The 26968-nt window shown below is 42.0% G+C and overlaps 1 protein-coding gene across 1 annotated transcript in view; it reads right to left on the reverse strand.

The window, feature by feature from the left end:
* The window catches only part of STK17B (serine/threonine kinase 17b), a 36544-nt gene extending 12190 nt beyond the window's left edge, over positions 1–24354 (reverse strand). Inside the window, exons 1-6 of the mRNA XM_034786073.1 lie at positions 24233–24354; positions 18056–18219; positions 12201–12413; positions 5912–6056; positions 4381–4507; positions 2708–2756 (exon numbers count right to left, since the gene is read on the reverse strand). Coding sequence (XP_034641964.1) covers positions 2708–2756; positions 4381–4507; positions 5912–6056; positions 12201–12413; positions 18056–18174 — 653 coding nt within the window. The 5' untranslated portion in view covers positions 18175–18219; positions 24233–24354. The remainder of the gene's footprint in view (positions 1–2707; positions 2757–4380; positions 4508–5911; positions 6057–12200; positions 12414–18055; positions 18220–24232) is intronic.
* Positions 24355–26968: the final 2614 nt, after the last annotated feature.

The following is a 26968-nucleotide window of genomic DNA, read 5'->3' on the forward strand; positions in this document are numbered from 1 at the left end:
GTGACATAGCGTGGGCGTTGGTAAGATTGATATATATATTGTTGCCTTCTGGTCGTAGGTGTTTGGAGTCCTAAGAACTGGAGGGTTGCCCTTGAGTCCTTCATTGAATGAAGCACGTCATTCGTGGTGGAAGCAAAGAGTTTTTCACCGTCAAAGGAAAGTTCTTCAATGGTACTCTGGACCTCTTGAGGAAAGAAAGAGGAGGAGAGCCATGAACCTCGGCACATGACCACTGCTGTGGCGGTTGATCTTGCTGCGGTATTGGCTACATCGAGGGCCGCTTGAAGAGCGGTCCGTGATATGATTTGTCCCTCTGAAACCAGAGCTGCGAATTGTTGTTTCTTCTGCTCTGGAATGTCATCAATAAAGTCCATGAATTTATTATAGTTTCTGTGGTCATATTTTGCAAGAACTGCAGTATAATTAGCAATACGAAAATGTAACATTGAGGATACATATACTTTACAACCAAAGAGGTCCAAGCGTTTACTTTCCTTGTTGGCCGGGATGGAGCGGGAATATTGTTGTTTGGTCCTTTGGTTCACTATGTCTACTACCAACGAGTTTGGTGCCGGATGGGTAAAAAGGAATTCAGAGCCCTTAGAAGAGATGAAGTACTTGCGGTCCGCTTGTTTACAGATAGGTAGGCTTGTACCTGGAGTCGGCCAGATGGACTTAGCAGGTTCTAAAAGGGCTACGTTGATTGGTAATGCAACCCTAGAGGAAGAAGAGGGCTGTAGGATGTCTGTTAACTCATGCTGTTTTTCAGGGACTTCCTCCAAGTTAATTCTCAAGTCACTGGCTACTCTTTTAAAAAAGGTCTTGGAATTTTGAGAAGTCATCCGACGATGTTGGAGGAGGGGGAAGTAAGGCTTCTTCAGGCGTTACCTCCGGCTCTACTGGGATAGGAGCAGGATTTGGTTGATCCTGCAAGTGTGACAGTGCTGCCTGGTGTCTTGTGTCATTGGTAGGTTTGTCAGGTGGTGGTACTAGGCAGGTGTTGCGCCTGGTTGAGGTGGAGTAGCACATGTGTTCTTGAGGGTACGATGCCCATGGGGCCCAATATTGCCATGGTGGTGGGTAGGGCATAGGTGGTGCCATCCAGGGGTTCACACCCCAGAGGGCAGGATCCTGAGAATAGGATGAGGTAATTTTTCTATGACCTCTGTTGACTGCGGTCTGGGGATGAGAGTCTTGATACGGTGAAAAATCCCCCTGTAGTCCAGCTTCCTCCTCACTGGAGAAAGGCTGTTCAGACCCTGACTCAGCCCCTGGAGAGAAGCAGGCATTCAGCAGGGGTGACTGCAGGATAGGTGACACAAACAGATCTCTTGCCTGAGTGAATTACAGTGCTGACGCTCCTGTGAGAGGTGAAGGTTGTGCAGGAGGAAGTTGCAGTGAGGAAACATTCCTCTGAGCTGGTGTTTTGAGTCTTGGCTCACTGCCAGTCAGCTCAGCGGGTGTCGGTGCCGTGGCCAGTGCAGGGAGAGCAGTATCAGCCTGCAGGGGGTCAGGCAGGTTGTGGAATGTCAGCACCGCATCCGTTGCGGTGCCAGAAGGGAGGCAGGCAGCTGGAAGCCTGAAGCCTCAGCACCGGAGTTTTGAGCTGCCGCCACAGCCTCAGGCGGATTTCGCGTGGTGCCGGAGGAGCCTGGCTCATCAAAAGTGCTCAGGCGGGGAAGCACAGGCAGGGAAACAGTAGATCTGCCTGAAGAAATTTTATGTCTCATGACTTTCTTTGGTGGCGAAAGTTGCCCTTTTTTTGTCGTTTTTTTGAGCTTCTTTGAGGTGGGGGGGCTGTGACGGGCAGCGGAGCTGGCATCAGTGCCTGGGTCTGAAACTGACCCCAGGGATTTCTGAAGTAGGAGCAGTTTGAGTCTGAGCTCCCTGTCCTTCCGTGCCCTGGAGCTAAGTTCGCTGCAGTGGGCACATCTTTGGGGAATCTTGGTCTCCCCCCAAACATTTTATACATTGTGAGTGGCCATCTGACAGAGGGATAGCATCCTTGCATGTAGAACAGCGCTTAAAGCCTGTGGAGCCAGGCATGTCCGAAGCAGCTGCGGATGACAGGAACGATTTTTTTTTTGTTTTTTTTAAAACAGACAGAAGTGGTAACTAACTATAACTAACAACGAACAACAAACTAACTAGAAGGCAATTGTAACCAGAGGAAAGAATTTCTTAACGAGTCTGCTGAGCTCTGTCTCAGGCCGGGGACGGTAGAGAAAGAACTGAGGAGACCAGACGCGCATGCGTACTATTAAGCTAGACTCAGAGCGGGAGGGGGAGGGGGGACACGACAGGCTCTGCGCATGCGTAGCTGGTACGAGTACTGCTACAAAAATCTCCGAGCAAAGGCGCAGGGACGCACCAACACCTGGAGTGGAGCACCCACAGGGACATCTCTCAAAGAAGACTGAGCTGCTCTGCCACACCCAGCCACAAGAAGTGCACTCTTCTACACAGTGCTACCAGGTTTATATTGTTTCTGCAGAGTGACTTTTAAATGCAACAAATCTACAGTGCTTTAAATGGAAAGAGTGGAAAATTAACATTTTGACTAAAGTGTTCCTGCCATAGCAGATAATGATGGAAAAGTAAAGAATTTGTAAGGAAAAAAGTGTGCAAGAGTAGCTGATATCTGAATTATTTAGTATCCAATTTCTTTAAGCTTAGTTACTATTATCTTCAGAAGAAATAAACTTACCACATATCTGTAGCCGTGGTAATAGGATCATAGTTTAAGATTTCTGGAGCTGGGGGGAAAAAAAAGTGATAGCCTTGAATGCATGATTAAAAATACGTAATCTGCTATGTCCTGTCCAAACATCTGTCATACTCTGGATTTTTGGCAATTTTATACTAAACTACAAGACTATAGGACTAAACATGTAGTTTGTATAGTGAAGTTTCTATTACTATTATATTTAACTACAAGACTGAAGATGAAGGAAATAAATCGCACATCTCTGAAGAGCACTAAAATCACTTATGGACTGGCAGTTGCTTACACACAGCAGGTTTGGAGTTGTAAGACTAGACAGGAAGCTTCTTTTATAGCCACCTGACCCATTTACATTTAGACAGTTCAATTCTTTGCTGAACCAGAGAGATGGAGCTATTTTAAAACACAAACATTTCAGTGCACTCCCACTATGATACTACTTGCTAAATCAGTTTGTGTCCTGTCCTGTATCCACATTAGTGCTGTTCTAAACCAGTTCAGCCACAATGCCTTCTAGGTGCCTATACCAAAGTTCCTGGTACAGTTCCCAGAGCCAAGTACTCTAGTGATACCAAAAAGGTCACTACAACATAGTGTGGGACAGCAGTAAGGAGACCTGATGGACACATCGGCTTGTCCACAGCCACAATAGCACTGAATCGGTTTTTAGAACTGCTGAAAGTCTAGTATTCTTAGAATACTTATAAATTGGTTGAAACATTTTTGTTGAGACCAAGCATTCTAAAGAGTTAAACTGATTCGAGTGATAATTTTTTTCTTTACATAAATAAGTTCTTAGGCTGAACATAAAAGGACTGGCCTATATAAGGAAGTTTCAGATATTCTAACCAGTTTTAAAACTGGTTTAGCTAAAGTGATTTTTAAAGTCAGTGGAGTCACAGCATAGAATGGGTTCCAAGCAGCCTTAACTGTTCACTACAGCTTCACTGAACCAATTTTAAAGACAGAATTTGAAGCAAGTTTCCTCAGAGAAGTAGATCTTAAAAATATCTGGGTGTTTCCCCTCCACTTCCTCTCCAGAGGATAGTTTAATCTTACTGATCAGTTTCATTAGAATGCACACCTAACATAAAAAGCTGTCCATCTTTCTCCACCACAAGAATTTAATAACAGATGCTTCCACTCATCTCATATTAAGATTTTTAAAAGATATAATAAACTAGTAGTGCACCGTAGAATCAAATTAGAGCTAAACCCCAATTGACTGTATCTATAAGTTACATTAATCTTGTTTTATTGTTTGCTCAATTTAATGAAAAATTTTCATATTAGCATATATTTGCATTGGGCCACCTAGTCAGAGAGACTTAGCAAAGTTCTAATTTCTCAAAATTAAACACAATTTTAAAAAGCAAACAGTATGACTTTATATACCACTTCTGTTTTCAGTGCTCAAATATTTTTAACTTTTAAAAAGAAAATGATTAAGTCTCACCTGCTCTACACACTACTAACAACAACAAAAAACCACTCAAAATACAACATGTGGCCACCATTAGCAGACACAAGACACTAGGTACAAGAGACTCAGGAGTTGAGCTTATATAGCATTGTATATGTCTAGCTTTCAAATTCAGTGAACTACTGTTTTCATTTGCATACAGGAATTTAAAAAGAAAATAGCCCCTTCATACCTAGATATTCTGTGGTTCCTATGATTTGCCGCAATTCACTAGCATTCTCGATCTTCCGAGACATACCAAAATCTACAATTTTTACATCACCAAGAGGATTGATACTGCTCAGCAAGATGTTCTGGGGCTAAATGAAGAAAGATGAATATTTAGTGTTTAAGGCATAAATACGCAAGTATGATTTAAATGGTAAACAGTGTATACCAAAGTGACATTTAGGTTATATTTAAGCATTCTGTTTTTGTTGCTAATGCCTTTTTAAAACAGAATCCACAAAAAGCATTTGTGATGCCCATCTTTAACATTCTCTGACCAAAGCCAGACCCTGACATCTGCAGCTCTTATGCTGTTGCTAAAATACACAAATGTGGAAGACTAATATTTTACGCAGATAGTACAATCCACTCCAAAGTCACACTGTCTTATGAGGAACAGGAGAATAATTTTCAAGAGAACACTTAAATTGTGGCATGCTCAGAATCCCTCTGCAATTATAGCTGCATTTTTCCATATTCTGTCAGATATTTATTGTAAAAGTTTTTCAGTTGCCAAGATAAAGCCATTAGAGTGTGAACACAGGCTGTTGCCCTGTTAACTCAGCCTTGCAAAAGACTGTCTCAAATAGTAGTAGCAAAAGGTATTCATTCTCCCCTTGCAGATTCCTTTCATCTCAGTGACAGATGAACTTCAGAGGCCTGACTAGGTCCATTTAAATACTACGGTTAAGTACAATTAATTTCATATAAAAAGGGATATGTAATGAAAAAAACTCTACATTACTGAAGAGTTCAGTTTTCACATCGATAAAACTGACAGTTTGGAAATACAAGCGCTAGTTCCTACATCAGTGTTGACTTGGTCAAGATACACAGCCTGTAAAAAACAGTCACAGAGGCATTGATACCTGGGAGACACTTGCTTAAAATGGAGTAAAGTCCTTGCTCGCCAACAAGCCGAAGAGGACAAGAGGCGCAGGAGGAAGGAGAGGCTGGTCTCCAGTTATGGTCAACAGCCTCCTCCTAAGCCTGAAAACATCTGCCCTCATTGTAATAGAGCTTGTGGTTCAAGGATTGGCCTTATTAGCCACCTGAGGACCCATAACTCGCATGGAAGATTATCATACTTGGTAACGAGTGATCACCCATCATCCTCCTCCATCCGGTTTTTGGTTTTTAATCACAATGTATTAACTGGAACATTTAACAAGAAAATATTACATACAGTAAAATTAACTTGGCTATATTGAATGTAAGAACCTTGACTTTGCATAGGATACTGTCATTATATGCATTTCTAAGGTGCCTATATCTATTGTAGATGTGCCAAGATGAAAGTAATTAATCACACCCTAATACACATCTTAAAACTGCAACAGTTATGCCAGTGTACTTCCATCACATCTTCCAAACTGTTTTGATGTAGCCATATCCCACACCTCCTTTTTATACAGACTTGATTTTGGTGCTGACATATTGAATCAACCAGCAGAACGAAAAAAGGTAATTTATTGGAATACCATGTCTAATTTTACCTTTAAATCAAGATGCACAATATTGTTTTCATGCAGACAGCAGAGTCCTTCAAGTATTTGTCGAATAAGTCTGATAATATCATTTTCTTCAATTCTCTCATAAAAGTCAGGAACACACAAATTAAAGATTTCACCTCCGGCAGCACTGAAACAAGAAGATAAATATACATAAGCCACATTAGACGTACTACACTTAATCTTTTTGACATAAATGTCAAATTTAAGAAGAGTATTAGGGTACGTCTTCACTACCCGCCGTATCGGCGGGTAGCAATCGATTTATCCATCTAAAATCTGCAACTGTACAATGCCTCTGTGCTACCACCACCATGTAAAAAATGCTTATGTATACTCCATGTATTTTTCTGGATTGCACACTATTTAAAAACCTGAGATTTTGTTAGATATAAAGTTTATTTAGGTTTTGGCAAACCAGATCCATGCTTTCCCTGAAGCAACTATACCACTTTGTTCTATGAAAATAAAACCAACCACTGGTATAGCATAAATGAAACAAGATGCAAATAAAGTTAAATAAATGTGATGCATGCAGTTTCTTGGTTACAGCATGCACTTTGTATCTGTGTCATTGTTTCCTTCTCCATGCATATACAGCTTGAAATTAGCACTGAATCTCTCCTCAGTTCCCTCTGTTCTACTCTCTCTAATTTGAGATGAATGATGAATTTTAAAAATAAATAAATAAATACAAGATAGATTTGAGGATAAGCCTCTATAGCTGCCAGGTGCATTCTAAGTAAAATTAAGTAGCTCAAAAGAGAAAATTGAGGAATATACAGGCACTTTTTATCTGCTGTTTGCTTGTATTATTAAATATGAACTTAACAGATGTATATGAACGATACATATTGTAATATTTTAGATAATATTGACTTCTGGTAGCCTACTTCCTAGATTCAGACGATCTTGTAGCACCTAGAACAAAAAATTGAAGATTCACATCTCATAGGCTGCCAAAAACCTTGCTGCTAGGGGAAGAATTTGGCTCCACTTCCAAAACGAAAGGTCCAGGCACCCTGGAAAGAAGGATAGTGTATTAAACACTAAAATTGATGATTCCAAGCCAGGGTCTGGGGACAAGATGAGCTTCACCTTTCTGTTGACTCAAAAATATGAGGGAAGGCATATCAATACATGACTCTAGTCTAATATGAATGCTTCTGTCAAGAAGTCTGGACCCTGTTGCCACTGGAGCAGCAGAGAAGAGATGTGGTGTTGTCCCTGAAGGATAAAAGATCCACTCTGGATATCTCATTTTCTCAGTATGATATTCACGAATGAAGTTACAAACCACTTGTGCACCATTTGCAAAAGATGCCTTCTCTTTGGGTGCAAAGTGGAGGAACCTGCCAACAGATCTCCAACACAGACAAGACTAATGACCCTGCTGCAGGGTTGTTAAGGAAATGTTCAAATCCCTGTTACAGCACTCTAAAGATTGCCTAAGAATTGGCATCCCCTTCTTTCTCTATTTGGAATGGAGTGGGGAGAAGGTAGAAACAACAACTCAGTATACAGTCCCATGTAACCTCAATATTCAAGTCTTCTGAAGACTGCCAAGATCCTCCAAACTAAAAACAAGGACCCTCAGGGTATTTCTACACTGTAATTAAACACTTGTGTCAGCTGACTTGGGCTCACAGGGCTATAAAACTGCAGTGTAGACATCCAGACTTGGACTGGAGTCTGGGCACTAGGACCCTATGAGGGGGACAGGTCCCAGAGCCCGGACTCCAATCTGAGCCCACACATTGCAGTTTTATAGCCTCACAGCCCAACTCAGATGTCACAGGCCAGCCATGGGTGTTTACAGTGTAAACAGGGTATAGGGCACACTCAGAGTATGTTTATACTGCAATTAATGTAAGCCTGGGGTAGAAGAATTCAAGTTAGCAGAACCTAGGGTTCAAGTGTCTATACTCAATTGTAATCCCAGGTTAGGAATTGTTGAAATCTGGGTCCCAACCTGGGACTCTAGTTTCTACACTGCATTATGCAGGCCAAAGTCCAACCACCCATATCTACTCCTGGGGAGATTCTGCGGGATTATGTGCACGCAGAAATGCCCCTCCTCCCCCGCAGAATTCCTGTGCTTCCCTGCAGAAAACAGCAGGGAAGCAAAGGGAAGCTATGCGGGGAGGGCAGATGGTGGTGGTAAGGGGGAAATGACCCCGAGGCGCAGTTTTTTGGGGGGACTGCCCCCCTAAGCATAGGCGAGGCATGAGGGGCACACAGGGTTACATGCCACCGCCCTCCCCCCATTTCTGCAAGTGCCGAGCTGCCCAGCTGAAGCAGGCTGTGTCTCCGCTGACTCTGCAACTGAATGCCACCTCTTGGATCCTAATGCCAGTTGTGCTCCCCTTCTGTGTTCTGGAAGCTTTCCTGTTTTCTGTGCAACAGTGAGTGCCTGTGGTGCAGCTGGGTAAGGGTGGGGGGAAATGAAGGAAGCGGGGTGAGGGGACGAGGCAGTGGGAAAGTATTTGGGTGGAATAGGGCAGAAGTAGAGGAATGTGAGAGTGAGGGGAGGGGGATGGAAAAGAAAAGGGGATAGTGGAATCATGGGGGGAAGTGGGAGCCTGGCATGCGGTGCCCACTTAACAGCAGATGGGATTCCCCTGTTAAGCAGGCCAATCAAACCCTCACCTTTACAAGCCTTACCCCTACACCTGGACCCCTCCGACGAGCCCCCGACACCCAGAACCCCACCACACTGAGCTCCAACCAGCTGCACATGGACCCCCCACCCCATCAAGCCTCACTCCCCCAGCACCAGACCCTCCCACTGAGCCCCTCCACACCCAGAAACCCCCCCACCAAGGCTCATCTCCCCACACCCAGACCCCCCCGGCTGAGCCCCAACCACTTTCACCAGGATTCCCTGCAGAAACCCCCCAACGAGCCCCTGTGCATCTAGATCTCCCACTAAGCCACCAGCACTCAGATTGCCCTACACAGAAAACTTTCACCCCCCACCTGGATTCCGCCTCACTTGGATCCTGCTGGGCTGAGCCTGCCCATCAACACCGGGTGTGCCTGGCGCAGAGGAGCAGGGCCCCAAGGTGTTTCTGGGGCAGGCCCAGCCCTTACATTGCGTCAGGGTCACGTGCAGACCCACTGCCAATTCCCTGTACCAGGGAAGTGGGGCATCAGGATGATCTCCCATCTCAATGCAGCCAGCAGCCTGTGCCCCTCACTGCCATGCTGGAGCCACATTAATTTACTGACCAATCAAATTTGCAGAATTTTACAATATTGTGCACATAATTTTATTTTTTTGGCACAGAATTCCCTCAGGAGTACAGATATCAGACTATCTAGCTTCCCCCCCAAAATGTGTCCACTCTAGCTCTGTTTGTGGCACAGTGTGGGAAAACTTGATTGTCCAGACTCAGGCTTGGACCCTCCATTCTCATGGGATCCTGGGACTCTGGGTCCAAGCACTGGGTTAGCACAATGTGTGTGTAGACAGAAGGCTCAAACCTGAGTTTAAGCCCTGGGCTTACCCTATGTCTAATCTGACCAAACAGAAACTAGAAAAAACTTTTAAGAACAGTCTGTCATAAAACAGTAACTTTTTTGCTTTGCAGTTTGTCTGTTAAATAACTGTCAGAGTTAAATGAATGAATGGACATGTACTTAACAGGATACCATTTAGTTCTACGCTAAAGACTTCACAATTAAAAAGTGTAAGCAGCTCGTCACCTCAAAAAACGTAAGAAAATCAGGTAAGATCCTGACATTATTTAAAAAAATTGAACTAAAGGCTGCTGAACACTTCAATAAAACAGCCAGTTAAGATTAACTCTGCTTATCATGAGTACCTTGTTGCAGCTCATTAGTGATACAAGTAAAACAAACAGCTGTTGAGCTGAAATATAAGCATAAAGATAAAAAGCTAGGGAAAGCAGAAAGTCCAAAATTTGTCAGGACTTTGTCCCTACTTCCAGTTTAACTGATTAAGCTTCTTGAGCCATCAGGATGTGTTGGGAAACAGAAAGTCTGATAGAAAAGGCACTTGCCTTTGACATCCAGCAGCACAGTTTGATACAAATTTTAGAACCTACATTAAATGAGTTTGGCGGTCTTGACACACTCCACCTTGGAAAAACATTAAGAATCATTGAAGCTACTAAAAATAAACTTGATTTGCTCAAAGAAACTTAATCTAGTTGGAAGCATTTATTTCACACCCTGGACAGTATTTTTCCTATAAAAAGTGTGTGTGTTTTACACACAGCTAGCAAGAACTGATAATTTTGATATCTGAAATTTGTCATCGACATCCTCCACCATTTTCAGACATGGGTACCTAAAATAAATGGCATTATTTTCAGAGGTCGTGAGCAACCAGAGTAATTGTAATGGGAGTGGATGTTCAGCACCTCTGAGAGCCAAGCCACTAAACACCAATTGCAGTCAATAGGAACTGCAAGTGCCCAACACTTCTCAAAGTCAGGAACAAAGTATAAAGAGGGTTACTAGAAAAAAAACATGCATGGAGTATGCTAGTAAAGTCAGATCTCTTACATGGGATCAGTGTACATTTTCTCTTGGTGGCCTGACATTCGAAAGACTGTTCTCCTAAGAAAATGATTATTAAAAAAAAAAAATTCTACTTGCACAAACACTAGTTGAATTTGATCTAATATGACTAAGCAGAAGATTTTACAAAACCTGATTACCAACAGAAATACCTGTTTTGTGTATTTTAAATTGACAGGGGTATTTTTAAACAAAAAACATTGCCTCTACAGTGTTTGCAACATGAGTGCATGAACACTTGAAAATAATATTGATCAGAATCTGAGACAAAAGCGTAACTGACTAATTTTCAGCCAGGAACTGACAAAAAAAGGATCTACTTCTCTTAGCTAGCTAGGATGTGGCCAAAACACAGCAAAATCTGATAAAAGCAAGCAGCATAGGAGATGGGTGGAAGATAAGTCATATTTAAAACTTTTGGTTTCAGAGGTCTGTTCTTTTTAATTATAGGTAAGTTTTGTGTCGTCGTCCCCCCGCCCCCCGCCTCTGAATACAGGACATTTAACCTGAATATCTATATTCAGCAATAAGTGAACAGTCATTAAAAAGTTTCTTTAACATTAGGGTCTCTCCACAATTGTCTTAAAGATGTCTGTCTCAATGTAAACATTGAATGTTTCCCCATTAACTTGAAGAATTATGAAGAAAAATGCATCTATGCAAAAACAAAAAGCCAGAATAAAAGTTGCAAAAGTAAAGGTCCCAACTCCAGTGTTATCTCAATCATTGTCTATTCTTGTTTTTCTTGGTGAAATATGTAACTAGCAATATATGTGTCCCAACATGTATACCATAAAACACAGAAGTTGCATAATGCAACCATTTTAATTCTGTCACTCAAGTCTTAATTTTTGCATTTCCTGAACGCAGTTTTAAGTGTGCATGTTCATTAATCTAATTATATTCATTTATTTTTGAACTTTAAGTATAGCACTAGTATATATATATATATATATATATATTGTTCAATTTTTTGATTTATGTCACTATAGCATTAATTTTACTGTTTCTGCAATATTTATCTTGTATTAGTTATTCATAATTGATGATTAAAAATCATCATTTACAAAACAAAAGCATGTAAATTAACTGATGGTTTCAATACATCTTTTGACATGAATATAAATCATACATGGAAAATTCTAGGACACAAGGGAACATAAAAAGGCAATATTAACTACCCGTATAAACTCGTTCATTAGCCAGTTCATTTATAAGCCGGCCCCCCAAAATGGATAGGTAAAAATAGCAGAAACTGTATGATCCTTTCATAAGCCGACCCTATATTTCAGGGGTTGGAAAAGTTTGGTTGGTAACCCGCTGGCAGGTTGGGACATTTTGTATACTTGAAGTGTCTGCAGGTGGGAAGTGGCATGCCATTTCCTGCAGCTCCCATTGGCTGGGAACTGTGGCCACAGGGAGCTGAGGGGCTCCATGCCTGCAGACACTCCAGGTAAACAAAACGACAATGTGTTAGATATTCAATTCAATGATTCCATAGAGTTTAAAATCATTAAATTTTGATGTAGACCCATTTATAAGCCGTCCCCCACTCTTTGATGCATCACTTTTTTTACCAAAAACATTCAGCTTATGAACGAGTATGTACAGTACACTGTATGTACACTCATATGTTGTTCTCCTGATTATTTTCGGTCAACTGATACAAACAATGAATGTTAACAAATCTATTATAAATAGTGAAGTTGATGTAATGCATACTTACTATTCCAACACTAAGATGATTTCATTGTTCATTTCATAGACTTCATGGAGATTAACTACACGAGGATTAGACTTTGTTAATTCAAGCACAGCAATTTCATGTAAAATTTCTGCTTTGCAGTCCTGTCCTCTTCTCCTCTTCTTTAGAAATTTAGCTGCATATTCTTGGCCTGTGGATTTAGCTATACATTTTCTAACCACAGCACATCTTCCTCTGCAAAGAGAATGGAAAAGATTAAGATTTCTTTAGTGAAAATTATGACGATTACACTGAAGCTTAGATATGGGTACTTCACAAATACTTAAGATAAATAGTTGTTTGCAGTGTTGTTGTAGCTGTGTTGGTCCCAGGATACAAGAGCAACAAGGTAGGTGAGCTAATGTATTATTGAGCCAACTTCTGCTGGTGAAAGAGACAAGTTATCAAGCTCCAAAGACCACTTTTTTGGGTCCTGAAGATAAATAAGTTAATATTTTTCCAGTACATTAGTCTCCAAAGAGAATTACGTGTTAAAAAAAAAAAGTAGTTAGGCAGCACTTATATAGCATGGTTTCACTGTGAGCTACAAAACCAAATGGCAAGTTCTTTCAGGCATCTAGGAAACTATAACTGTATTTCTTCAATGTTTATGGATTAAAACATTCTCAGACATGAATCCAAGGTAATACAATATTTAACCAAAAATGAAAAATGAAGGTTCATATGCAATCAGGTTGCAGTAATGAACTAAAATTAGTCATTTTTCTACATAAGCAACTGTTACGACAGAGATGTTATGCAACCGTGAACAAAAAGGGAGGTAGTCCACAAAAGAATCTCTTCCACAGGTTGGACCACCTCTCAATAGTTTGAGTATCCTGGCTAGTGTACTGTTTCTTTCAATAAATCAACACTATCATTTCAGCAAATATCATAGTAAGATTAGAAATCACTTCCATCTATTAAGGGGCTTACAATGTCCAGTTCAAGTTAGCTAAAAAAAATTAAATGTGCACATAAACACATTTTGCATATGTAGGGCATTTGATGCCAAGATCTCAAAGTGCTGCACACACATTTAAGATTCACTCCTACTCCTCTGGCACAGCTTAATAGTTATAAAAGTTTCTATTTGTCATGTTTATTTTAAGACAATTTATTTCTAATTTAGGATTAAGTAATTTGTGGGAATTACAGATAGCCTCCATTTAATTATATTAAGGTTTCACTAAAAGAGCGCCTTATTGGGAAGAAGCTCCCAAGAAGTGTATGAGATTTTCAAGGCCCATAAATTCCCTCCATACACAATTCTCAAGATTGCAAACAAAAGCTTCAGCTTTTGTGCATTTTTATAAAAATCAATTCTTACGTGTTTTGTTTGTCTATTTTAAAAACAAACTGGAAAGCTGAGTTACAATATGAACTTTTAGATGGTTAAACTCAGGCATGGACAAGCAAGAGACTTGCCCAGGTTTGTGCAGCAAGTCAATGATAAAACCAGAAATACAATCCAGTAATCTTGTCACTCAGTCCTGCTTTTTAGCTGCTAGACATCATTCTTCTTCTTGAATATAGTACAAAGACAAAGCGTTCTGTTCCATTTCCTTGACAACTGTTAAGTATAGAAGCAAAAATATGTTTTGGTAAAGACAAGTTTTTAGAAGAAAGCCACATACTGTTTCTAAAAACCAAGCTGACCTTTTAGAAAATTAGAAAAAAAAAAAAAATGTACTTCCTAAGCCAAGTTATAAACTCCTGAAAAAGCAAGGTTTATGATCACAAGGACATTTCCTACAGTGCCTAGTTCCACAATTTAATTATGAAGTATTTTCAGACTTAGACAAAAAAATAGCATGGACTTTTAAGAACTGAGACATAATGAAATAAAATTAAACATTTCAAATGGTGTAAATATGAAGAACTTTCTAAAGTTTTATATACAAAGATCAGCACACTGTATATTTTCAGAGTTCATATACATCACTGAGTGTGCAGATAATGCCTTTCCACATGTAAATTCTATCTCCTATTCACACAAAAGATAATATTTGAAAAGGTCATGTGCAAAACTGGATTCTGGGTTGAGGCCCCTGTTGAAGTCTGAATCAAACTCACTACCAAAAATATACCCATGCTGCTTATCAAAAACAGTTTTCATTTGCAGGTAATATTAAATACACCTTCCAATTAGTATAAAATCTGATGAATTAAGAAATGGGGTAAAATTCCACAAATTTCTAGTATTTATTGTTAAAAATATTGACTAAATACTCCCTCACTATTTTGCAACAGACCAGATAGTGAAATAATTAAGAACAAAATGTTGCTTTAAAAAAACCCAAAACCACATACAAAGGGCAGAAACAGATAGGGGTGCATATCGTGTAAAAGTCAACAATTAGTTAAAAGAAAGAGGTAGAAGAATGTTCTTAACCTGAGATGCACACCCTCTCATGCCAGATAATTTGAAATGGCTAACTGCTTTCCCAGCTGTGAAAATGCTTTGCAATAATCTGTTGTTTAACAGGAATCAGTTGAATTCTATAACAAATAATAAAATTTGAAGATAAATATATTTTGGTGGATATTTGTCTTGCCCTACCAACCACAACTTAAATATTTTAAAAAAAAAAAAAAAAGAGGAACCATTTAAGTTTCATGTAAACAGTCAGAGCTTTCCTGCTAATTTCCTGAACATCTTCCTTCCACTTAGTGAACACTAGTTTTGAAAAGTCACTAACAGTATCTCATGAAGAGATGATACATGAATTATTACTAATAAAGGTTATTGCTTTTTATTTGCAATGCACCACAAATTTAAACTTGTGCTAATTAAGAAAAAAACCTGTAAAATGAGTTAAGACTGAAACAATAAAAACATAAGAATGGCCATACTGGGTCATTTATCCACATTAAATTTCATTTGCCATTTTGTTGCCCAATCACTTAGTTTTGTGAGATCTTTTTGAAGTTCTTCACAGTCTGCTCTGGTCTTAACTATCTTGAATAAATAAATATATCAGTAAGTTCAAGGAAAGATACTTTTTGATAAAAAAATCTGTAGAAAGGCAGGAAATTCATTATATTTTAACAATGAAATACAAAAATGAATAGTTAAGATAATCCCTGGTAAACCACCACCATGCACACAGGGCACGCAGAAATACATTTAATGAAGTTTCATAAGATCTACATCAGGTGTCTCAAATACACGGCACGCAGAGTTATTTCCTGCAGCCCGCCATAAATGCTGACTCCACTGGCAGCCAAGCACCCCTCCTCCTTCTGCCCCCCCCGCAGCACGCCACGTCCCCGCTCCTCCGCCTACTTCCCAGTACTTCCCTCCGCCAAACAGCCATTTGGCAGCGCTTAAGGGGAGGAGCAGGGACGCAGCACGCTCAGGGAAGGAGGCGGAGAAGAGGCAGGGCCGGGATTTGGGGAAGGGGGTGGAATAGGGGCAGAGAGGAGGCGGAAACCTTGGGGAAAGGGTTGAAAGGGAAGACGCTGTTAGCTGGATCAGCAAAACATAACCCACCTCTGGCCCTGCTGCTGCCAGCTCCCCACCACATGTTCTGGGGAGGAGGGCAGGCAGGCAGGCTCTCGGAGCTGCTATTTAAGGCAGTGTTTACAGTCACTCTCGTTCTGGGGGTGGAGAGGTCTGCTGCGCGCATTTCAATGAGCCGTTCCCACAGTTCTCTGAAGTTTACCCAAGTCAAACTGCTCAAGCTTGACAGACAGCCTTGCTGTTCCTCGCACCCGACCAAGCCATTGAGCCTGCTCTTCCTGCATCCCCAATCCTCCCCTCCAGCTATACCTCGACTCACACCAACCCTCAGCCAGCCCCTTCGCCACTCTTCAAATCTCCAAACACACCCACCACTGAAATCCGTCTCCATAGATCCCATGTGCAGTGTGAAACGCTGGGGAAGAAGGGAGCCGGGAAAGCAGCAACAGCCAGTCACTGGAAAAAGCCCTTTTCCTTTAACACTGGGAGGGAGGGAAAGGGAAGGTGAATCAAAGAGAAATATTTGATTTTTTGGGGGAGAGGGGAAGAGAACAGGGATCTTGCATCTTCCAACTTACAAAAGCCAAGCCTGTTCCCCGCCCCTCTCACCCTCAACAATGCCTGGGTGGGAAAGAAATCCCCAATCCTCCTACGGGACGCGGACACTTCAACACAGGTGCTGACTGCTGAGTAAATTCGCTCAATAGAGGCCTACAACTCCCAGCATGCTCTATTCCACCTTCTACCAAGCTGCTGCCTTAGAGATGGAGCAAGTCATGCTGTGAGTAGTTGGGAACAACGTTTGTTAAAAGTGTTAACGTAGTTTGTATGAATAGTTACTTTAAAAAGTTCCTGTCATTACAGCAATGTTGATAGACTGTTAGTATAGAAGATCATCATCAGTGTTACTGACCACATAAGGAATAGTTACAGGTGTTTATATTTTATTAAAACCCCTCTCTGCATTACAGTTTTTAAAAAGTTAATACATTGACTTTTAATAGCATACTATATTACCCTTCATTTTTGACTATACTTTTGTATGGTTGTATGAAAAGGTTTCAGTGATGTGGCCCTCGGGCCAATGTACTAGTCCTCATGTGGCCCTCATGGTGATTTGAGTTTGAGGTCCCTGATCTACATCAATGTACTCTGTCCCATTTGACATGTGAGATCGAAACGTTTTGCTAAAGACTTCCTGCTGAATATGCCATTTCTTCACTGTCCCCCCGTTAACACCTTTGTCACGTGCAATGAATAGTGCAGCCTTCTCCATCTCTGATCTCCCCACTCCAATCTGTCTAAAACATGACTACTGGGATCACACTCTTTCTCTGCTCCAAGCACATCACCCCATCCTTAGAATCCCTTCATTGGCTATGTGGCCCTTATCATAACAAATTCAAGCACTTCCTCACCTACAAAACCATACATTCTACATCTCCATTTTTATTTCCAGATATTTCCCATCCTCCTTTCGTGTCCTTCCTACACTTGGCTTTGTGCCTCCTACCATGCTGCTCCCAACCCCCAAAGCAGACCAGGCTGTCTTTCTTCAGGCAATCTATACACCAGCGCTTCCCCCAAGTGTGGGCAAAGACTAGCAGGGGGAGGATGGAGAAAGGGGGCAAACAGGTCTCTTGTTTTGTTCTCCTGATTTTCAGCTTGCATTTAGAACAGCAAGTCTCTAGATAATGGGATTACAAAAAAAAAAAACTTTGAAAATATGATCAGAGTAACCGGTGAGCTATGGTTGTCTGAGATTCCAGTATTTCACTAATACACAATGTATGAAAGGAGAAGTAGTATCGTACAATGAAGAGCTGGACAGTCTACTTCAAGTGATTGTCCATTTTGGGTAGCCCTTTAACACCACGAAATGGTAGACTGAAGGTGGGACTTAGCTTTCAAAGGTTTAGGAAATGTTCCTTCCACCCTTCCTTATAATTACTCCTCACACTATCCATTTTTTGAAAATTTTCCATGTCTTATTTAGATTATAACCTCTTCAGCATCTTTCTGAAGCATGTGTATGTAAGAAAAAAATCATGCTCCCTGATACACATGTAGAGGAGATCCTGTGTACACAAATCTACACACACGCGTGTGGAATGGGCTGGCAAGCCATCTATATGTCATCTTCCCTAGATACCACATAGACCTTTCCATTTGTCTGGGGATATAGAACAGAGGAAGAAATGCATTTCATTTCCTCCACATGCTCCACCTTCTGGAGTCTACTAGAAAAGATAACACAAGCTGGGGTTATATTACTCTTTCAACAAATACCACACTGCAGCTGGGATTTCTTTTCCATGTGAAGTTACATCTCTTTCCCCCCCAAAACCATCACATAATAGAATGTTCTTACCTTCCTAGTTCTTTAGGTTCAAGCATGTAAAAATCGTAAAAATTATCCATCTTGATTTGTGTCTGAAGAGATGTGGACAAGCCTAAAAGGCTTTTGCTCTCCAACTTTCTCCTGGACATAATTAACACAAGGTCTTCTCTCCTCTGCTGGTTATCTATTTTCACCTGTCAAAGCAATATATGTATTTAAACATGACCAATATTACAAAAATCCCACTGCTACACAGCAGGAAAAGTCATCTCATAAGGCTATGTCATCAAAAATAGCTGTTTTAACACCTTTGGTTTTTCACATCTCTTAAAAAGAATGTTTTAACCAATAAGAATAGAGACCACTTATGAACTGAAGTCAATGGATAACAGGCTGAGCTATGGCCATATAAAAACTGTTTGTGACACATTTGTTAATACAACATCTAAAAGGGCCTCCCTGTTCTTACCATGTCTATCAAAATTGCAAAGAACATAGGAGACCAGAGGAATATTTTGTATAAGAATTTCATAAAAATAAGTTCTCATTGTTGAGAGTTGTATATTAAAGGATTACCACACAACATTAAACCAGTGAATAAATCAGCACACCTTTCCCAGGCTTATGAGTTCTATGTTCTTATAATTAGGTGAGGTTATTTAGAACCTACTGACGTGCATGTAGCATCTCAGCTCTGTTACCTGGGTAATATGCTGCTACACAAGTTTATTAAGATACACTCTCCAACATTATCTCCATTAGCTGCCTATAAAACAGCAGATTATAACGCAGTACTGCACTTTTCATAGCCTGTGTTTATGTAGGCCATAGCTACATTCAAAGTCATCTTTTTGGTCCTTGTCCTGCACTTCCATACTATGTGCCTTAGAAACCTCACCATCGTGGTACCTCTCAGTCACGTCAATACTCAGTAGGGAATTACTTATTAAAATTCCTCGGATTAAGAAGGGTGATACCATGGTTTGGAAGGTTGGAACCAAGAGTCTTCATGCTACTCTGGAGTATCTCTGATCCATTTCCTTGAAGTGGAAAGGCCAGGAAAGCTATCAGGCTGATTGTGGCTCAGTTCCAGATCAAAGCATAGACTGAGAGGGCTTCCAATGGTGAGAACAATGGCTTGATTAAGCAAACAGCTCAAAGGGTGAGACATTTCCTGGAAAACCAATAGGTGTTCAGGAGGAAGTTCAAACTTCTCTGGTGAGATTTATGTTGCTAGGAAAATGGGTTTATCCACATAAATGGAAAAATGTTCTTTCCTGCAAAAGGAAAAGAAAAAACCAGCTGCGACCCGCAGCTTTCCTTAAAAACACAAACACAAACACCCCATATCCAGTGCTGCATGAGGGGCAGATTAAAATGAGGATGTTCCAGTGGCTTGATGCAATGAACCTGAGCCATCACAGTAACTATGTTTCCAGTAAGAATCAATGGCTCCAAAGCAGCAGCAAGCAACTTAAAATGAGATTTCAGGCATTGAACTGATGGCCTTGAATCTGGGGCAGGGTATGGTTCCATAATATGGCCCTGGCCCTCAATGTCACCCTTTGCTGTAGCTCTGATTTCTGCATAGGATTGCTTTTGCACTTCAATATGCACATCCAGAAGTGCTGCAACATTAAGGCTATGCTCTCAAGGACTGGCTCTTTCATCTGACATGTGAGGCCAAGCTTTTATGCTCTGCCACAGCCAACCTCCACCAATTCACAGTGACCAGCACCTTAGACTCCTTGGCTTGGGGCAAATCTAACTGTCCTGGAACCTTGCCAGACTTTTTAACCTGGGGGTCAGAGCTGAGTCTGGTCTTCCAGCACTTACAGAGACCTGCATTTCAGACCTGGAAGGTTTAACCAGTGATGGTTCCTACGACAGCATAGGTTGGAAGAGATTCTGATGCTCCTTTCTGGTCCCAGAGTCAAAAGTGTTGCATATGAAACAACAAGAAACTAGATGACCTTCCTCCACACCAATACAAGCAGGCAAGATGATGCATATGTGCATCCAAAGCAGAAAGAAACAGCAAGACAAAATGCACATCTCAAACTCTGGTTTCTCTGTCTCCAGTTCCAATGTATCAGAATCAAGTACTCATGCCAGGGCACTAATAGCCTTAGACAAAAAAAATAAAAACACAACAAGAAACACAGAGACCTAGCTAAGTAAAACCTAGCTAAACTACGGCAGATGTATCACCGGAAACACTCCATTCTGACAAACCTGAGTCCATGAACCTGGTAAGCTTTCTGGTCTCTTTGCCTCTGCAGTTGGAAGAGACTGAGGCAGCCAGCGCTCAACCCCATTCCCTTTTTTATAGCCCATCCTTCAAACTGCCCTTCCTAAATTTTAAAGACTGAAACATCCAGCCTATTTCAGGGGAAAATATGTTCTAAACCATGTGAAGCAGTATAAATGCATGCAATAAGAGTCTTTGACATAATTTGAGGAGTCATTGCAAACCAGTTTCTATGCTACTCTGAATATCTTAATGTTTGGTTTTTAACATCCGAAACAAAAATTTAAGTAAATCCTGATACTGCAATCAAGTCTGCACAGGCTGACCCGTGCACCTGAGGAGACTACCAAGGAAGGCAAAAAGGATCCGGCACATGGATCCAACTGCAGTACTCGGGCCTCACTTTAAATTTAGATGTCTTTATATAGACATCAAGGTTATTGAAATGAGGGCATTTGAGATATTCAGGCTGCACTAAAAGAATAAGTCTCTCAATTACTCACTGCTTGTTGAAGGATACACAGTTATGCCAAAGCCATAGAACAGCAAGTAGCGATCTTTCATACAGTATGGTAAGCGTGATGCAAGATCTGAACAGGGTTACTTAAGGACAATAGCAAACAAACAAAAAAACCAAATAAAGTTAAAACATGTTTTTGAACAGTTAAAAATGTAAATCAATAGAAATGTCTAAGACTATTTTTGAAAGTTCAACAGTATCTAGTGGAGTCTCGAAGGGGTCTGCCTCGAGTCCAGTACCATTCGATATTTTCATTATGACTCAGATAATGGAGTGGAGAGTATGCTTCAAAAAAACCTGTGGCTGGGAGGAGTTGCAAGCACTTTGATTAAAAGGATTAGAAATCAAAATGACCTTGACAAACTGGAGAATTATTCTGCAATCTACAGGATGAAATTCAATGCAGATATGTGCAAAGTGCTACACTTAGAAAGGAAAAAAAAAAATCAATGCATCACTACAAAATGGGGATTAACTGACTAGGTGGTAGTATTGCTAAAAGCAATTGGGGGTAATAATGGCTCACAAATTGAATGTGAGCCAATAATGATGCAGCTGCAAAATAATAATAAAAAACCTAACATCCTGGGGCATATTAACTGGAATGTCATGTGTAAGACATGGGAGGTAATAGTCCTGCTCTGTTCGGTACTGTAGAGGCCTCAGCTTGAATACCGTGTCTTGTTATAGGCAACACACTTTAAGAAACATGTGAACAGACTGGCGAGAGTCCAGAGGAGAACAACGAGGAAAGGTTAAAAAAAAAACTGGGAATGTTTTAGTCTTGATAAGAGACTGAGCGGGTACCTGCCAGTCTTAAAGCGTGTTAAGGGCTGTTATAAAAAGGACAGTTTTCAGCTGTTCTCAATGTCCACTAAAGGTAATACAAAAAGCAATGGGCTTAATCTACAGTGAGGAAGATTTAGGTTACATATGAGGAAAATTTTTCTAACTATCAGGATAGCTTAGTACTGGAATAGGTTACTAAATGAGGTTGTGGAATCCCCATCATTGGGAGTTTTTAAGAACATATGACACAAACACTTATCAGGGATGATCTAGCACATTTGGTCCTGCTTCAGTGAGGAGGGCTGGACTAGAAAACCTCTTTAGGTCCCTTCCAGCCTTACATTTCTATGAATAGATGATTAAACAACTTCAGTGTCAGCAGTTTATCTTCCAATTTGGGGGTGGAGGAGGGAAACAACAAAAGAAATATCGTATCTTCATCTCCTTCAAACCAGTTATCGTTCATATCGAACATATTCACATCAATAGTGTGAAATCACCAGTTCTCTGAATTTATACATTCAGAATGGAACTACTTTGACTCGTATTTATTGGCTATGAGAAATAACACTCATTAAATCTAGCTTGAGGATTCTTCAAAGAAGTCTGTGTCATGGTTTAAAAGTTTTGTCAAGTTTTTTAATTAAAATATAAAGGGGAACACAATTTAGGCCAAACACAACATATTAAAAGACAACTTCAAAAGTGTTATGTTATAAACGAGTCTTTATTTATCCATTTTAGTAATAGCAACTTAGATTATGAAAGTGAAATAATGTTGAAAATCCAATTTGTCACTACTTATACTGGGTTTAACTTTAATAGCCCAAATGGAACAAACTGTAGTTTCACTTTGAGGTTCTTAGTACTGCATTGTTTTGGTTTCAAACTTGCAGTGTGAGTTTTTTCACTAGAATTTTAGAAATTGTAGAGACATATCTACAGTTTTGTAAATATATTTAGGATTAAACACTTTTTAAAAGTTAAATTGTGCCAACTTTGGCATTCCTTTTACATTATGACCAGATAACAAATGCAGCTTTTACAAAAATAGTAGTTACTTGAGAATATGAAGGGGGAAAAAGCACACCACTGTTCATGTAAGAATAATGTCTTATGCTCTGCTACTGAAGAGCCAGTGGGGAAACAAACTAAATTTAAAAAGTAAGCCACAGAATAATGCCAAATATCATCACATGATATTGGTACAAGAAAACAGATGCCACATGATGACCCAAATCTGCACGTGTAGGACTGTGAAATCACAAAAGTCATAGAAGTGTAGGACCTCAATAGGTCACCTAGTCCAGTCCCCTGCACTCAAGGCAGGACAAATATGCAGTGTGTTCACAGGATCAGGCACAGTTTTTTCAACGCCAATGGAAACAAAGGCAGTTAAGAAAATTTAAAATTCATATAAATTTAATGTCTTCAAAAAGAAAAATTAAGAGTAACAAAACATTTTTAAACATAAAGGTTCAAGCATTTCATTTTTTTGCTAGTGTTAGACATATTTCAAGCATGAGTTGAGGGAGTAGGTAAAAAACCTGAGAAAATACAACAAAATGTCATTTATCCAACTAAAACTAATGAAAGATGTTAAAAAAAAAAAAGAAAGCTCTATTCGGAGCTGGGAAGCTGCAGTTTCAGCATTTGTGAACTACATCAGGACAGCATATGAAATGGTATGTCTAGAATTAGAAGAGTGTCTGAGTGCATTCTCAAGGGAGTAAGAAGTATGACCCACAACGTCCATAGCCTTAAAATGATGTCCAGAACTCTCACAGGCAAGGGCTTCTCTTGCTGCTGGGGAGTACTGTAGGGAATTATGGTTACAAAAAGCTTCCCAGATGGTAAAGTCATTAACCCTGCCTCACACCAAGCCCCATCCTCTGCTAAGTTTTGTTTTACCCTTTATTTTAGGCCCGCGTTGCCCACTTCACGTGCCAGTAACAAAGCTAAAAACACAGAAGTAATTCCTGGGTGGAAAGGACGGAACTCAGGAGAAAGGCACGGACTGCTCCACTGTTCGCAACGTCTCTTCAATACTGAACATAACCGCGCTTAACCCCAACCCGCCCCTCTTCCCACCTCGGTCTCAACTCGCCAGCGGCGCAGCACTCACTAGTCTTGACAACGGCCTACCAGGAGCGGCCCCTAGGGCGTTTCAGAGGCCGGCGCTCGGCCCGAGAGGTTCTTCCTCCGGGCCGCCTCTCCGAGCGCTACGGCTGAGCCCCGCGGGCCCGGGGCGCGCTGCTGGGAGGGCGAGGGGCGAGTCGCACGCAGGTGGGCACTGAGGGAGCAGCGTGCGTGGGAGAACGGCCTGCCCGGCTGCCCTCGGCTAGGGAGCCCCCTGGCAGTCACCGAGCCTGCGGCGAGCGTTGTGCCGCCGGTTCCTTGGGCGGGTGCCATCCCCCGGCAGGGTGACAGGGCTGGGCGCCACTCGCCACTCGCCCCAGGTTTAGCGACGCTCCGGCTGCTCCCGCCCCTACCCTACGCCGCGGGGGCTCCCCCAGCCGCAGAAGGAGGAAGGTGCCACCCGCGTCGGTGGCTCTCGGGGAGAGACCCCGGCCGGGGGCAGCATGGAGGCGCCCCCCGTCTCGGAGTGTCCCATCCGCGCAGTGGCCAGAGTCTCCCGGGCACTTACCGCGAAGCGCCCCGCTCCTCACGCGCCCCCACAAACAGACGGCGCCGCCCTCGCGCTCGGCACGGCCCGGCGCCCCAACCGCAGCCCGCACAGTTGGCGTTTGAAAAGCGCAACCCGGCGGCTGCAGCTGCAACGGCGCCGGCCCTACAGCCCCGCCTCTCCCGATAGCATAGAGCCAATCCGCGCCGGCTGGGGGCGGGGCCTTCCCTCAGTGATTGGCAGGAACTCCCTCGCATGGGGAAGGGCCATGGGAGCCCCTCACTTTCGAAGGCATGCGATGGGAAGCCCTAGGGGCGAGGGAGGGGGACAGAGGGATGATGGGGAAATGGAGGCACGCGAGAGGGATTAGAGCACATGGGGCCAAAGGGCCACTGCAGCCCCTGCTGTGCAATAGTTTAGTATCAGCTCTGCCCCACTGGCTGGGAGTTACTGGCCCCAGGGAGGAAACTGACCCACTGCTCGCCAGGGGCCAGAGGCAGAGGTGATGCTGCCGATGGTATGACAGCATTCTTTGCTAGTACACAGGACCATGGTGTAACTTGGGCTGAGTGGGAGGAGAGGAAAGGCAAGGCTTGGACTGGAAAAACCACTACCAGCAGCTTTGTGGAGGGAGGGGACTTGCCCCATTTTAAATCTTCCTGGTAGATCCTCTTTCTTCCACCCTTTGTTCACCACATTTCTATGTCCCCTCCCACACTTTTGCCCCCCTCACAGGTAGCTCCTACATGCCGTCATATCAACTCACTGAGATTTACATTGTCAGGTCACCTCTGATTTCCCTGATATATTCAGGGAAATATCAAACCCGCTCAGGAACTAGTAAGGGAACAGAAAATCACTAAAAAACAAGTAGCAAATGTAGCTTTATTAACCTGCATCTTAATAGTTAGGGAGACTATCCCAAGGAAGATAACACTACATCATGAGCCCTGCCATTTAGACCCTCAGAGAAGAAATGATGCAGCCACTTTAAAAACTGAATTGTTTTTTAAGGCATTTAAGACTGAAGGGCGGTACCCCGACTTACTGTATGTCGTCGCTGTAGCTTCGTTGACTTAGTGCCTGTTGATTGGGTCCAAAGTCTTTTAAAACTTTATCCACCACTTCATTTCCCTACTCTCGTGGAGGGAAGTTGAAGACAGTGATTGCTATACATTCTTTCCTTTTACTTATTTACTTTTTTATTGGTTACACGTGTCCAAATGCAATAGCTGAGGGGCATGTTTCCAAAGCTTCTGGAGATAAAGCAGAAGAACTGGTAACTCCTCCCCTCCATACTTGCTATGTGTATAGTACTAGATTGGGGTAGGTAACCTGTGGCATGCAAGCTGATTTTCAGTGGCACTCACGCTGCCCTGGTCCTGGCCACCAGTCCCGGGGGCTCTGCTGCTGTCCTGGGGTATCAGCTGCCAGCTTGGGTTCCGTCCGCCGGCCCCGAGTCCCGGCCACTGTCCCGGGGACTCCACTGCTGGCCCGGGGTTCCAGCCACTGGCCCCTTGCCAGCTGGGGTTCCAGTGGCCGGCCCCACTCAGCCTGCTGCTGGCCCCGGCCACCAGTCCAGGGGGCTCTGCTGCTGACCTGGGGTTCTGGCCACCGGCCGGGGGCTCTGCTGCCGCCGGCCCCAGCCTGGGGCAGTGAGGGGTGCAAGAGGGGGGCGCAGCACAGCACCCCCACCTTAAAAATTGTTCCAGTGCCACTGTGCTGGGATATTTTTACATCCTGATTTGCTGCTTACATCACTATCACACCACGTGGAACAGCGCACTACGTTTGACGTTGAGATTAGAATGTACATGCAAGAACCGGAATCAGAATTTTCTGACAGATTTCAAGATTTCCAGCAATTTGGCCCAATGCTTTTTTTTCTAATTAAACCTGAAAACTTCAACGAAAGCAACTTGGATTTGTCTGTATTTCAGTGGATGGGTGTTGATTTCAAAATGCAGCTCATTCAGTTAAAAAGCTCAGAATTGTGGGCATCAAAGTTTGGCGATCTGCAGAGTGCACTTAAAGCTACCGCGACGATAACGGGGCCTCTATTCTGACCTGCTAGACGTCCCTGCCAGTGAAATTTAACTGTTTGAAGAAAATTGCGTTTGAAATGCTTTCAGCATTTGGAGCCACATACCTGTGTGAACAGGTTTTTTCACACATGAAATCTGTCCTCTGTCCCGCTCGGAGCCGGTTAACAACTGATTGCTCAGAAGCCTGTGTGCAGCTTAAAGTATCCAAATACGTGCCAGACATTGGAAAACTAAGCAAGGAAAAGCAAGAGCAAGGATCACACTAAACTGATAAGATCTGCATTTTAATTTAAGTTTAAATGAAGCTTCTTAAACATTTTAAAAACCTTATTTACTTTACATACAACAATAGTTTAGTTATATATTATAGACTTATAGAAAGAGACCTTCTAAAAACGTTAAAATGTATTACGGGCACTCGAAACCTTAAATTAGAGTGAATAAATGAAGACTCGGCATACCACTTCTGAAAGGTTGTGACCCCTGTACTAGATCCACTAAAGTATTCTTCCCATACAGAATATATCATATATTCCCTTGTCAGTTAATCATTTTTAATCTTAACATTGAATGAGGTTTAACAATATGTACACAAATGGTAGCATTGGAGTCCTAGAACTTGGAAAGAATAAAAAATGACAATGTTATGGAGGAAATATTAGGTGAAGACCACTAGAGGATGCGAAAAAGTGCATAGCACTCCAGTTGGAGG

This window comes from Trachemys scripta, chromosome 11 (assembly GCF_013100865.1).
Source record: "Trachemys scripta elegans isolate TJP31775 chromosome 11, CAS_Tse_1.0, whole genome shotgun sequence".
NCBI classification, from domain to species: Eukaryota; Metazoa; Chordata; order Testudines; family Emydidae; genus Trachemys; species Trachemys scripta.